Source organism: Myotis brandtii, unplaced genomic scaffold (genome assembly GCF_000412655.1).
Source record: "Myotis brandtii unplaced genomic scaffold, ASM41265v1 scaffold1029, whole genome shotgun sequence".
Lineage (NCBI taxonomy): Eukaryota > Metazoa > Chordata > Mammalia > Chiroptera > Vespertilionidae > Myotis > Myotis brandtii.
In genome coordinates, this window is record NW_005353453.1 from 90,655 (window position 1) to 103,874 (window position 13,220).

General features: G+C 41.0%; 1 protein-coding gene and 1 long non-coding RNA gene across 3 annotated transcripts in view; both read left to right on the top strand.

The window, feature by feature from the left end:
* Positions 1–12,112, top strand: part of LOC106725350 — a 26,298-nt gene extending 14,186 nt beyond the window's left edge. Inside the window, exon 2 of the long non-coding RNA XR_001361221.1 lies at positions 11,843–12,112. This is a non-coding gene — a long non-coding RNA (uncharacterized LOC106725350). The remainder of the gene's footprint in view (positions 1–11,842) is intronic.
* LOC102246877 (zinc finger protein 420-like) lies at positions 560–12,112 on the top strand. 2 transcript variants are annotated; one of them, XM_014536130.1, is made up of 4 exons: positions 591–675; positions 7,756–8,352; positions 8,797–8,864; positions 9,406–12,112. In XM_014536130.1, exons 2-4 carry the CDS (start codon positions 8,295–8,297, stop codon positions 10,954–10,956), a joined length of 1,677 nt encoding a protein of 558 aa, XP_014391616.1. In that variant the 5' UTR covers positions 591–675; positions 7,756–8,294; the 3' UTR covers positions 10,957–12,112. The 2 variants fall into 2 exon arrangements, with proteins under 2 accessions (XP_014391622.1, XP_014391616.1); XM_014536136.1 differs by lacking the exon at positions 7,756–8,352 and having other exon boundaries at positions 560–675.
* Positions 12,113–13,220: the final 1,108 nt, after the last annotated feature.

Consider the following 13,220-nt stretch of genomic DNA (forward strand, 5'->3'; position numbering starts at 1 on the left):
TGATGAGAGAGCAGCCTGCACTGGCATGAAGGCCTCTTGTCCTTACTAACCTGGAGGAGGTGCCCTGGAGGAGGTTGAGGTGGGGAAGGTGTGTAAGGAATACAATGACAGGTTCTCAGAGAGAGAGCTCTGGTTTCAATTGTCTCGATTTTGACAGGTTTGCGTGACCTTTGAGGACATTGCCCTGTACTTCTCCAGGCAAACCCACGCTTGGCTTTGTCTTGGAGGCAGAATCTAGGAGACTGCAGTGGTGTTGCTTGGCAGGAAGGCTGGGGCCCTGCAGGCATCTCCCAGAGCTTAAATGGCATTGCCCTCTACCCTCCCTTCTCCCAATCCTTCCCTCCCAACCCAGCTGCTCTGCTGAGGGCCATCACATTGAGTAATGGGTCTATGATGAGAGAGCAGCCTGCACTGGCATGAAGGCCTCTTGTCCTTACTAACCTGGAGGAGGTGCCCTGGAGGAGGTTGAGGTGGGGAAGATGTGTAAGGAGTACAATGACAGGTTCTCAGAGAGACAGCTCTGGTTTCAATTGTCTCGATTTTGACAGGTTGCCGTGACCTTTGAGGACATTGCCCTGTTCTTCTCCAGGGAGGAATGGAGCCTCCTTGATGAGGGTCAGAGACAGCTGTACCTGAATGTGATGCTGGAGAACTTTGAACTTCTGTCCTCCCTGGGTAAGACCCTCACTCTCACAGTGACCTGGACTTGGGTTTGCGATTTCCCAGGCTCCATCCCCCAGGGTGTGCTCTGTCCCCCCAGGTAGACTGTGGTACTGCTTGATTTTCCAGTTTCCTGGGTAGTTGCTGTCCTTGGGAGGGTTTGTCTGTTTCCCCTGCTCCCTTCTATTCCTGAAGTCCCAATACTCCCCGCTGCACTAAATTCACAGGGAAGGACTTGTGGTTGATAGTGTGGTTGGAAGCCTGAGGGATTCCACCTTGATCAGTGAGGAAAGCATTTACTACATTCCTGTTCGTCGTTTGTACATTGTTTTTGAAGAATTGTTTATATATCCTTATCCTGGTTAATAACTATTTTTTGGTTAGACATTCTTTTGACTACTTCGTATATTTTATATATTAATTGCTTATGACATACAGGAACACATATTTTTGCATGTGCTTAATTGTGCTTTGCAGATGCAGATATTGCTCCCCCACACCCGTTTTTCTACAAAGTCCATGTTTTTAGGCAACCCTGCATTCAGCAGGTGTAGGGCCACCATGTTTCTAGCAAGCTCAGATGCTTGTTACTAGTGCTTAGCTATAAAGTATTATTCATGAAGTTATATAGCATTTGCTTTTGAGACAGTCATGCATTGTTATTAGCCTGCAGTATAATATTAACATACTTTTATTCTTCCCTGGAACTCCAACTATTTGTGTGAATTTCTGTCTTCATCCCAATATTTGCTTTATTGTGCTGATCAGAACAGAATACACAATCTCTCCAAGCAATTTTTTCATATTATTTGCAAGTATTTTCACCCATTTTCTAGATTGCCTTTCCTTTCATTTTGTTTATTGCTGTTTTGCTGTGAAGAAGCTTGTTTTCTTTATTTGTTGCAATCTGGACTGTTTGTTTTTTCGGTTTTTTAAAAATATGTTTTATTGGTTTTTGACAGGGAGAAAGGGAGTGGGATAGAGAGTTAGAAACATCCATGAGAGAGAAACATTGATCAGCTGCCGCCTGCCTGCGCATCCCCTACTTGGGGATGTGCCTGCAACCAAGGTATATGCTTTTGACTGGATTCTAACCTGGAACCCTTCACTCCACAGGCCGATGCTCTATGCACTGAGCCAAACCCGTTAGGGCTGTTTTTTCTATTTTGTCTGGTGGCTGGTGTCACACCCAGAAACTCCTGTCCAAAACAAATCTCCAGAACTTTTTCTCTAGGTTGTGCTGAGTTTTAAGTTTCAGCACTGACGTTCAATTTTGTCCACATGTTGAGTTAAATTTTATCAGCGGCATCCAGGATTGTCCTTTTTACATGTGAATATGGATTTTTTGCAGCACCATTCATTGAAGAAACTATCTTTCCTTCCTTCTGTGTCTTGTAGCTTTGACAAAGATTACTTGAAAGTATGAGCCTGGGTTTATTTCTGTGTTTTCTGTTCTGTTGATCTACCAGGTATGTGTTTGTGTTGGTCCTTCAACACACCATTTGCTTGCATTCTCTTTGTAATAAATTGAAGTCAGAAAGTGTGATACCACCAGCTTTGTTTTTGTACAAGATTTCTTTTGCTGTTCGAGTTTTTTAATTTCATACATTTCAACATACTCTTTTCATTTCTTTGTAAAATACCATAGGAATTATCCTCAGGATTGCATTTAATCTGTAGATTGCATTGTGTACTGTGGATATTTTCAACATATTTCTTTTTAAAAATTCTTTATTGTTTAAAGTATTCCATATTGTATTTCATATGTCTCCTTCTCCTCTTTCCCTCATTGACCACAAATGAGTGAGATCATGTGATATTTATCTTTCTCCGGCTGGCTTATTTAGCTTAGTATAATGCTCTCCATGTCCATCCATGCTGTTGGAAATGGTCAGAGGTCTTTCTCTTTTACAGCAGCGTAGTATTCCATTGTGTAGGTGTAACACAGTTTTTTAATGCACTCATCTGCTGATGGTCACTTAGGTTGTTTCCAAAATATTAGCTATCGTAAATTGTGCTGCTATGAACATAGGGGTGCATTATGTCCCTTCTGATTGGTGTTTCTGATTTCTTGGGACATTTTCCTAGAATGGGATTACTGGGTCCAAACGGGAGCTCCATTTTTAATTTTTTGAGGAAACTCCATACTATTTTTTACGGTGGCTGCACCAGTCTGCATTCCCACCAGCAGTACAGGAAGGTTCCTTTTTCTCCACATCCTCACCAGCACTTGTCCTTTGTTGATTTGTTGAGGATAGCCATTCTGATATGTGTGAGATGGTATCTCATTGTTGTTTTGATTTGCATCTCTCAGATGATTAGTGACTTTGAGCATGTTTTCATATGTCTCTTGGCCTTCCGTATGTCCTCTTTCACAAAGTGTCTATTTTAGTCCTTTGCCTATGTTTTGGTTGGATTGTTTATCTTTTTGTTAAGAGGTCTGATTTCCCTGTAAATTTTGGAGAGTAAACCCTTATCAGATTTAACATTGACAAATATGTTCTCCCATGCAGTGGGCTTTCTTGTTGTTTTGTTGATGGTTTCTTTGGCTGTGCAGAAGCTTTTATATTGATGTAAGTGCCATTTGTTTATTTTTCCTTAGTTTGCATTGCCCTATATGCTGTATCGGTAAAGACATTGCTAGGACATATGTCTGATATTTTGCTGCCTGTGGATTCTTTTAAGATTTGTATGGTTTCCCATCTTATGTTTAAGTCCTTTATACATTTTGAGTTTATTTTTGTGTATGGTATAAGTTGGTAGTCTAGTTTTATTTTTTGTTGTTGTTGTTTGTTTGTTTTTTTTGCATGTTCCCGTGCAATTTTCCCAACACGATTTATTGAAGAGATTATCTTGACTCCATTGTATGCTGTTTCCTTTTTTGTCAAATATTGAGCATAATGGCTTAGGTTGATTTCTGGGTTCTCTGTTCTGTTGAATTGTTCTACATGTCTGTTGTTGTGCCTGTACCAGGCATTTTTGTAATATAGCTTGGTATGTGGTATTGTGATCCCTCCAACTTTGTTCTTCTTTCTCAAGATTGGTGCACTTTTCGTGTTTTTTTAAATTATTATTCCATATGAATTTTTGGAGAGTTTGTTCTAGGTCTGTGAAATATGTCCTTGGTATCTTTTTTTTTTTTTTTGTCCTTGGTATCTTAATGGGAATTGAATTGAATCTATAGATTGCTTTGGGTAGTGTGGACATTTTATTGATGTTGATTCTGCCACATTGTGAACATGTTATATTCTTCCATTTGTTTACGTCTTCTTCTATCTCTTTTTTCAACTTTCTGTAGCTTTTGGAGTACAGGTCAGTTACCTCCTTAGTTAAGTTTATTCCTAGGTCTCCTAATTTTTTTTGTTGCAATGGTAGATAGGATTGTGGTTTTTTGTTGTTGTTATTTGTTTGTTTCTCTTCCTGTGAGTTCATTATTGGTGTATAAAAAAGCCATAGATTTCTGGGTGTAAATTTTGTATCCTGCTACATTGCTGAATGCATTTATTATATTTAGTAGTTTTTTGATGGAGCCTTTACGGTTTTCTTTGTACAATGTCATGTCATCTGTGAATAATGACAGTTTTACTTCTTTTCCAATCTGGTTGCCTTTCATTTCTTCTTGTCTGATCAGTATGGCTAGCACTTCCTGTACTGTGTCGAACAGGAGTGGTGAAAGTGGACATCCCTGTCTTGTTCCTGTTCTTAGGGAAAATGGTTTTACTGTTTTCCCACTGAGTATGATGTTGGCTATCGGATTGTCATATAAGGCTTTTATTATGTTGAGGTATGACCCCTGTGCTCCCACTTTGCTGAGAGTTTTTATCAAGAAAGGTGCTGGATTTTGTCAAATGCTTTTTCTGCATCAATGGCTTTGACTATGCGATTTTTGTCTTTCAATTTGTTTATGTGATGTATCATGTTTATTGATTTGCGGATATTGTACCATCCTTGCATCCCCAGAATAAATCCCATATGGTCATGGTGTATGATCTTTCTAATATAATGCTGGAATTGATCTGCCAGAATTTTACTGAGGATTTTAGCATCTATCGGGGCCATTGCGACTACAATGGGAGAGCTATGTGTAGGAGACATCCCTTTGGAACAGGCATGGCTTCAGTGGAGCTTTGGTGCTCAGTGAGTCTGCCCCTTGAATGTGTCGCTTATGGATATGAAGTGTTGTAAGCAGGTATGGTATGACACTGACCACTGGATATACTGGCTCTTGGGTCTCCAGGGAGGTGTAAAGTCAGCCACTGCCTGGGGCCACCCAACAGGATCTACAGAGAGATCTGCAGATTCTCCTCTTTGTATAGGGTTTGGAAGTGCCCCCATGAGGCCCAGCTGTGAAGCAAGGAAGGCTAGTGCTGGTACCATGTCTTAGTCCTTTTATTGATAGGTTTGTGGTTCCCTGACCCAACTGCAATTTGTTTGACAGGTTTTAGCCTGAGTAAGGACATGCCATGTATATACAAAAGCTGCTGCACAGAGCCTGGGTGGGGTTGTATATTGGATGGGATGAGGTGTCAGGGAATTACTAGGGTGGAGCAAACAGAAATGGCTGCCAGTCAGCCCTATGACTGGGGAGGTTTCAGCATACGAACAATGATCCCTGAAAGCACCTCCATCTGGGAGAAAGCCACCCTTGAGTTCCTGGCCCGATTCCAGTCAATCCAGTTTCTCCTCATATGTGTCTGGGACCCCACCGAGCCGAGCCTGGCACTGGATATCCCAGGAAGCGGTAGCTTGTAAGTTCAGTTGGTGGTGCTGGTATTATAAGAGGAGCAGCTGGGTATCCTGTAGCCTCTGTGTCACTGAGCCCCAATCTGCACTGGTTTTTACAGCCTGTAGTTCTTGCTGCCAGTAGGGACTTCTTTCCCCAGCTCTGGGACCCTGAGATGGGCGTCTGGTGTGGGACTTGGACCTCTTGCTCCTCCAGGTGACTTCTGCAGAGACAATCTCCCTCCCAATTAAAAAATTGGCCCTCATGGGTACAGGAGCAGCACTTTCCATGCCTCTGCACCTCCTACCAGTCTCAGTGAGCTTTCTTTTTTACTTCTCTAGTCATAAGACTTACATTCAGCCAGCTTTCTAGCAGTTCTGGCTGATGGTTGTTCTGTATTTTACTTGTAATTTTGATGTGGTTGTGGGAGGCAGCGAGTATAGCCTTTTGCCTATACCACCATCTGGGATCTCTTCTCCTGTAACTTTTCTGAATTCAATTCTTTATTCTACTTTTATGTTCACCTGAGTAGTGAGAATTTTTTTTTTCCATTGATTTTTTTTTTTCCAGAGAGAGAAAGGGCGAGGCAGAGAGAGAGAGAGAAACATCAGTTGGTTGCCTCCCACATGTGAACCTGAAACCCACATATGTGCCCCTTACTGGGAAACGGACCCATGACCTTACAGTGTACAGGCAGGTACTCTCAGCAGTGATTGACACAGGCCTGAACTATTTATTTATTCTTTAATTTATTCATTTATTTATTTATTTTTACACATATTTTATGATTTCATTGAGGAAGCGGAGTGAGAGATAGAAACATGAATAATGAGAGAAAGTCATTGACCAGCTGCTTCCTGCACACCCCCCATTGGAGATCTGGCCGGCAACCTGTGCATGTCCCCTGACAAGGAATGGAATTGTGATCTCCTAGGTCATGGGTTGATGCTTAATCACTGAGGCATACTGGGCAGCCTTTATTTTTTGATTTTAGAGACAGGAAGGGAGACAGAGAAAGAGAGGGAAACATTGATCTGCTGTTCTCCCTATCTTAGCGTTTATTGGCTGTCCCCTACATGTGCCCTGATGGGGGATCAAACCCACAACCACGATGCAGGGGACCACACACTCAATAGGAGAGCTACCTGGTCAGGGTTGTGAATTTGTTTATTAATTTCAGAAGCTCATATGGTAAGTTTACAAATTTCTTTGTGGAGCGTCATGTCGTCTCCTAACATCAACATCTCTTATGATGCTTTGTGGTTCATAGTATCAGGTGTAATGTCTTACCTTTCATTTCTATTTTCATTTCTTTGAGGCTTCTTTTATGTTTGTTTGTTTGTTTGTTTGGTTGGTTGGTTTTGTTATTTTATTTAGGCTGGCTCAGGGTTTGCCAATTTTTTTATTTTTTAGAAAAGTACCTGTTAGGTATTCTTTTATTTTTTCTTGTCTCACTTTTATTAATGCTTGTTCAAATATTTATTGTTCCTTTCCTTTAAACCTTTGGGTTTACTTTCTTGTTTTGTCTCTAGATTTCAGAGATGGCAGGTTAGGTTTTTTTTTTTTATCTTTTTTCATAATGGAGGCATTTATCCCTATAAAATTTCTTCTTAGAATTACATTTTCTGAATTTTATACATAATTTTTGATAGATTGTCTTTTTATTTACTTTGTGTCTAGACTTTTTTGAGTTCTGTTTTGTGTTTGGCTATATTGATATTCTTATTTATGTATTATTGGTTTCAGATAGGGAGGAGGAGAGATGGAGAGAGAGAGAGGCAAGGAGAGAAGGAGAAACATAATTGTGAGGGAGAAACATCAATCGGCTGCCTTCTGCACACAGCTAACTGGAAATGGAACCCGCATACTGATATCTGCCATGACTGGCATTGAATCCTTGACCCTTTGGTATACAGGACGATGCTCCAACCAACTGAGCCATACTGGCCAAGGCATTCTGTGGTTTTTAAACACAAAAATTTCCAGTATTTTTTAAAAAACAGGCCACTGTAGACAAGGATAGCGGAAGTACAGTGGCTGCTGGAGGTAACGCTGACCCTCGTTTTTGACTCTAGGTATCTTCGAATATGTTTATTCACCCAGCCTTTTCCAGTCATTCTTTCTGTACAGTTCTTCATTATTTGTGTCTGTAATACTGTTTGCCTTCATGGTACTCTTATCCCCATTTCCTATGGGGTTTTTGTTCATGGATAGCTGTCTACTTACACTGGGATGGGGGAAGATGCTTATATCTCTGATCCTGCCATCTTGCTGATGTCACTCACATAGGTCTTTTGTCTGTGATCTCATTGGTCCTTGGTTGTTCTACCACGGTATTGACCATCCATCTTTTCCGGGTTTTTTTTGTGAAGATTTGCATCATTTATCCCATGCTATGGCTCCAATGGGATTGAAGGGAAAGAATCATTTCTGCATCACAGAAGAAACACGACTTTATGAATGACACAATGGACCCCCAGGCGGTCTTGCCTTGGGGAAGGGTCTTTGGGGAGGAATTCACAGCTGGCCTTTGTTGCATTCATAGCTAGAAACCCAGTGTTTGGTTACAGTTGCCCGTTCCTCATCCAGTTATGCTTGTTTGTGCTTATTGTTGATACTTTGCCAATTCCTCAGTTCTAATAGTGATCATTTCTACTCAGATTCCCAGCGCAAGGAAAACCTTAACTTCTGTAATTTGCACCTCTGCCTATTTCACAGGTCTCCCTTTACTGCACTCCAACTTTGGTCCATGCCTGCTGCACCTTGGAGAGCACTCGTATTATTATATAGACGTTGAACTTCATGTGCTCTAATACAATTAATTTTTGTGGCTTTGAGCAGCTTTAAATTTTTACACAGACTCACGTGGCCAGGATATAAGGTCATAAAGGAAGGCCTTTGTGCAGGAACAATGAATAGAGCCTTCCTCTCTTCTTTGTATCCCATCCTGTGCTTCTGTCCCTCTCTTGGTGAGATTTTCTTTTTCTTTTTCTTTTTTTTTTTGAGTGACCAGTACTTTTTATTTCACATGGCAATTTAATTTTTTATCCAATCCAAGGGTCTGAATCTGAAATTGACAACTACTTCCAGAGTCTCTTTGCTATGCAGTCTGGGGGGCGAGGGGGCGAGTTTTTTTCCAATGAAAGAACCCTTTCCCCGCCCTTGACAATCCCCTGGCCTCCCCTACCCCCCAGTATCTTATGTCCATTGGTTATTCTTGGTGAGATTTTCATCATCGACTGACTTTTGGGGCCACGTTATATATTAACAACCATTTCCTCGGGGTTTACTTCACTTGTCTTGAAAATCTTTCTATGACATCAGGCCAAGTCATGACAGATAAACATTTGTGGTAAAGATATTCTGTTTTTACAAGATCAACATGTATTTCACCAGCTTTTCCTTTTGTTCAGGTTGCTGCTGTGGAGCAGAGAATGTGGAGGCACCGACTGGGAAGAACATTTCTGTAGGGGTGTTACAGGTAAGGAATCACAAGTTAGCCTTGTCTTCCCAGAGGAGCCACCCCTGTGAGAGTTGTGGGCTAGTCTTTGGAAACATTTGCCATGTGATGGAGGGGCAAGGAACCCAACACGCACAGATACTGTTGAGGTGTGGGGCATGTGCAAAATGGTTTTATTTCAGTCCGAAATTTCACCAGCAGCATGTGAGAGAGAAGACTTTCATTAGAGGTGTGGACAGGATCTCACTTGCAAACAGCTGCAATTTCAATGTGTCCCAGAGTAGTTTCACATGCGGAGAGGTTGGGCAGGATGTCCTTACCGAATCAGGACATCTCTTCCTAAATGCTACTCAGACCAGGGACAGTGCTAATGCTATTTCAACGCGTGGGATGACGTTTCAAAGGCAAAGAAATTATTACACCAGAAAAGAATGTAAGAAAGACATTAGTTGCCCCCCACACGTTTATTCAGGAAAAGGATGTCCATGTTGGAAGTCAATGTTTTGTGTGCTCTGGATGTGGAAAATATTTTGCCAAATTTTCTTGCTTTCATTATCAACAGAGAGGTCACACTGAAGAAAGGCCTTATCAGTGCAGTGAATATGGGAAATCTTTTAGCAGTAGTAACTGCCTAGATGACCACCAAGCTTTGTACACTGGAGAAAGGCCTTATGCGAGCAGTGAATGTGGAAAAGCTTTTACCAGAAGCAGTGCCCTCCATGATGATCAGGGAGTTCACACAGAAGAAAGGCCTTATGAGTACAGTGAGTGTGGGAAACCTTTTACCAGTAGCAGTAACCTTCATTGTCATCAGAGAGTTCACACTGGAGAAAAGCCTTATAAATGTAGTGAGTGTGGGAAAGCTTACTGCAGTTGCACTAAACTTTGTTGTCATCAGAGAGTGCACACTGGAGAAAGGCCTTATCATTTCAGTGACGGTGGGAAATCCTTTACCACTAAGACCCACTTTCCTAGTCATCAGAGAGTGCATACAGGAGAAAATCGTTATAAATGCAGTGAATGTGGAAAGTCTTTTACAAGGAGCACTGGTCTCCAATATCATCAGAGAGTTCACACAGGAGAAAAGCCTTATCAGTGCAGTGAATGTGGGAAAACTTTTACAGGTCCCAGTGGTCTCCAATATCATCAGAGAGTTCACACTGGAGAGAAGCCTTATCAGTGCAGTGAATGTGGGAAATCCTTTATCACTAAGACCCACCTTCATAGACATCGGAGAGTTCATACAGGAGAAAAGGCTTATAAATGCAGTGACTGTGGGAAATCTTTTACCACATTCACTGACCTTTGTCATCATCAGAGAATTCATCTTGGAGAAAAGCCTTATAAATGTACTGAATGTGGAAAAGCTTACACCAGTAGCACTAAACTTTGTCGTCATCAGAGAGTGCACAATGGAGACAGGCTTTATCACTGCAGTGAATGTGAGAAATCTTTTATCACTACCACTAAACTTTGTCATCATCAGAGAGTTCACACTGGAGAAAAGCCTTATAAATGCAGAGAATGTGATAAATCTTTTACCACTAACACCAACCTTCGTAGTCATCAGAGAGTTCATACCGGAGAAAAGCCTTATCAATGCAGTGACTGTGGGAAATCTTTTACCTGGAACAGTGATCTTCGTCGTCATCAGATAGTTCATACAGGAGAAAATCCTTATAAATGCAGTGAATGTGGAAAGTCTTTTACAAGTAGCACTCGTCTCAAATATCATCAGAGAGTTCACACTGGAGAAAAGCCTTATAAATGCAGTGAATGTGGGAAATCTTTTACCTGTAGTACTAACCTTCATACTCATCAGAGAGTGCACACTGCAGAGAAGCCTTATAAATGCAGTGAATGTGGGAAATCTTTTACCTGTAGTACTAACCTTCATACTCATCAGAGAGTGCACACTGCAGAGAAGCCTTATAAATGCAGTGAATGTGGGAAATCTTTTACCTGTAGTACTAACCTTCATACTCATCAGAGAGTGCACACTGCAGAGAAGCCTTATAAATGCAGTGAATGTGGGAAATCTTTTACCTGTAGCAATGGTCTTCAAAATCATCAGAGAGCTCACACTGGAGAAAGCTGTTATGAGTGCAATTAATGTGAGATATCTCTCAGTCTAATTTGTAAATAATTCTACATAACAAAGTCCGGATATGATAAGGTTCTTAGATGTGTAGGAAATGTAGTTTTTTAATAAGGATTTATCAATTGTATAAGAAAATAAATAAAGTCTCATTAGTCTGAATTACATCTCATACAGTTAATCGCCTACATTCTGTAACATCTCCACAACTTTTTCTGCTGTTTTGTTTGTTTGTTTTTATGTTGGAAGTATATGTATCTATGTTGCACTTTCTAATATACAGAGATGTCCTGCCCGATCTATGTCACTGCATATTTCTGTTGCTGAAGCTCTTTCCCCGGATTCACCTGTAAGGACCTTACGGGTGGCCACAATCACCATCCTCATGTGCCCAGGGAAGCTAATTTTGTTGTCTAATTTGTTGAAGAAAATTAGGAATACCTGGCCCTTGTTTCCCTGGTATGAGTCGCCACATAGGACCGATTACTGTTGGCGCCAGTAAACATAATGTTGCAGAAGAAATGCCATTTTAAGGGACACATTTTCCCTATATCCTAATGTTGAGTTTTTTTATCGCGTGCCTAAGTCATCAATGGGAGAACTGCCAGTCTCAGATCTCTTTCTTTGCAAAGTAATGGTTCTTTCCTAGGACTTCTTTAATGTGTTCTGTTGATCCTGTGGGTTAGTTTATAAAAAGATCTGGGCTCTCTGAGCATGATGAGGTGAAACACTTTTATAGGGTCTCAAACATTTTTGTCCTGGGGGGAAGACTATGGTGCAGAAATTAGCTCAGCAGTTTTGCCAAATTTACATTGCTGCCCATAATTTCCTAGGAAATACTGTGGACTCTAGTTCTCATGTGAAGCTGGATGCTTTGAGACGCAGAGATCACACCAAAGAGGGAGTAGCTGTGACAACCTCAAGTATGTCTGGGAGCAGTGTGAATTTTTTTTCTTGTTTTCAAGGGATGCTAAGACATCTGAAGGAATTCTTTTGCCCAGGTGTTGCAGAGGGCCATGTGCCCTAATGCCTTCAATTGCATGGGTGATGGGCACTTGTTGGAGGACCATCACAGTGAGGGGGACCCCTTCACTGCAGAATCACTGACCTAATTCTTGTTGGACCAGACTGCAGCCCATTAGAAGGAATGGTCTTCATCTAAACCTGCACCCAGACGTTTTTTTTTGAGGAAAAGACTACAGGAGCCGTGTGTACACAGATCTGAGGGACTCCAGGCTTGTTTCTCTTCTGTGGAGCAGTCATTGTCATTTATTATTATCAAGAGGTTTTGTGGCTTCCTGTAGCTTCTCAGATGTTCCCATCAGAGCCATTGGTCCTCTTGTGGCAAAACTAAGAGGATACCAAAGGGTGTCCTTAGGCCAGAGATGTGGCTTTTGTGACCCAGTCAACATTCCAATTGGTTTGGGTGAAAGATCTTCATTGTTTGTTACATTTTCTGTCACTGAGATGAGACTTGCCCAGAGGGCAGAAGAATGGGCATTGAATATGGAATTTAAAAACCCATTGTTCCGCTGAAACCGGTTTGGCTCAGTGGATAGAGCGTTGGCCTGCAGACTGAAGGGTCCCAGGTTCGATTCCGGTCAAGGGCATGTACCTGGGTTGTGGGCACATCCCCAGTGGGAGATGTGCAGGAGGCGGCTGATCGATGTTTCTCTCTCATCGATGTTTCTAAGTCTCTATCTCTCTCCCTTCCTCTCTGTAAAAAATCAATAAAACATATTAAAACAAAACAAAACAAAAAAAACCATTGTTCCAAAGTAGGTGATTGTACCTTTCTTTTCTCTTGAACCATTTTTTAACAGCTATAATGAATAAATTACATGTATTAAGTATAGTGTTTTATAAATCTTTACATGTACATGAAACTGAAACCATCATTATACTGATAATGCTGATCGTATTTGTCACTGTGTAGTTGCTTCATGACCTCGTTTTATCTGTCCCTATTTTTCACAGCTTTCCTTGTAACCATGGATTTACATTCCATTTTAATAGAGAAGTTTGCTTTTTCAAAGTATTTTCTGGTTTAATTGATATTTCATAAATTCTTGGAGATTTATTAAAGATATATTAGTAGCTCTTTTTTTTGATAAATGTTCTTTTTTTAAAAATATATTTTATTGATTTTTTTACAGAGAGGAAGTGAGAGGGATAGAGATTTAGAAACATCAATGAGAGAGAAACATCGAACAGCTGCCTCCTGCACAACCCCTACTGGGGATGTGCCCCCAACCAAGGTACATGCCCTTGACCGGAAT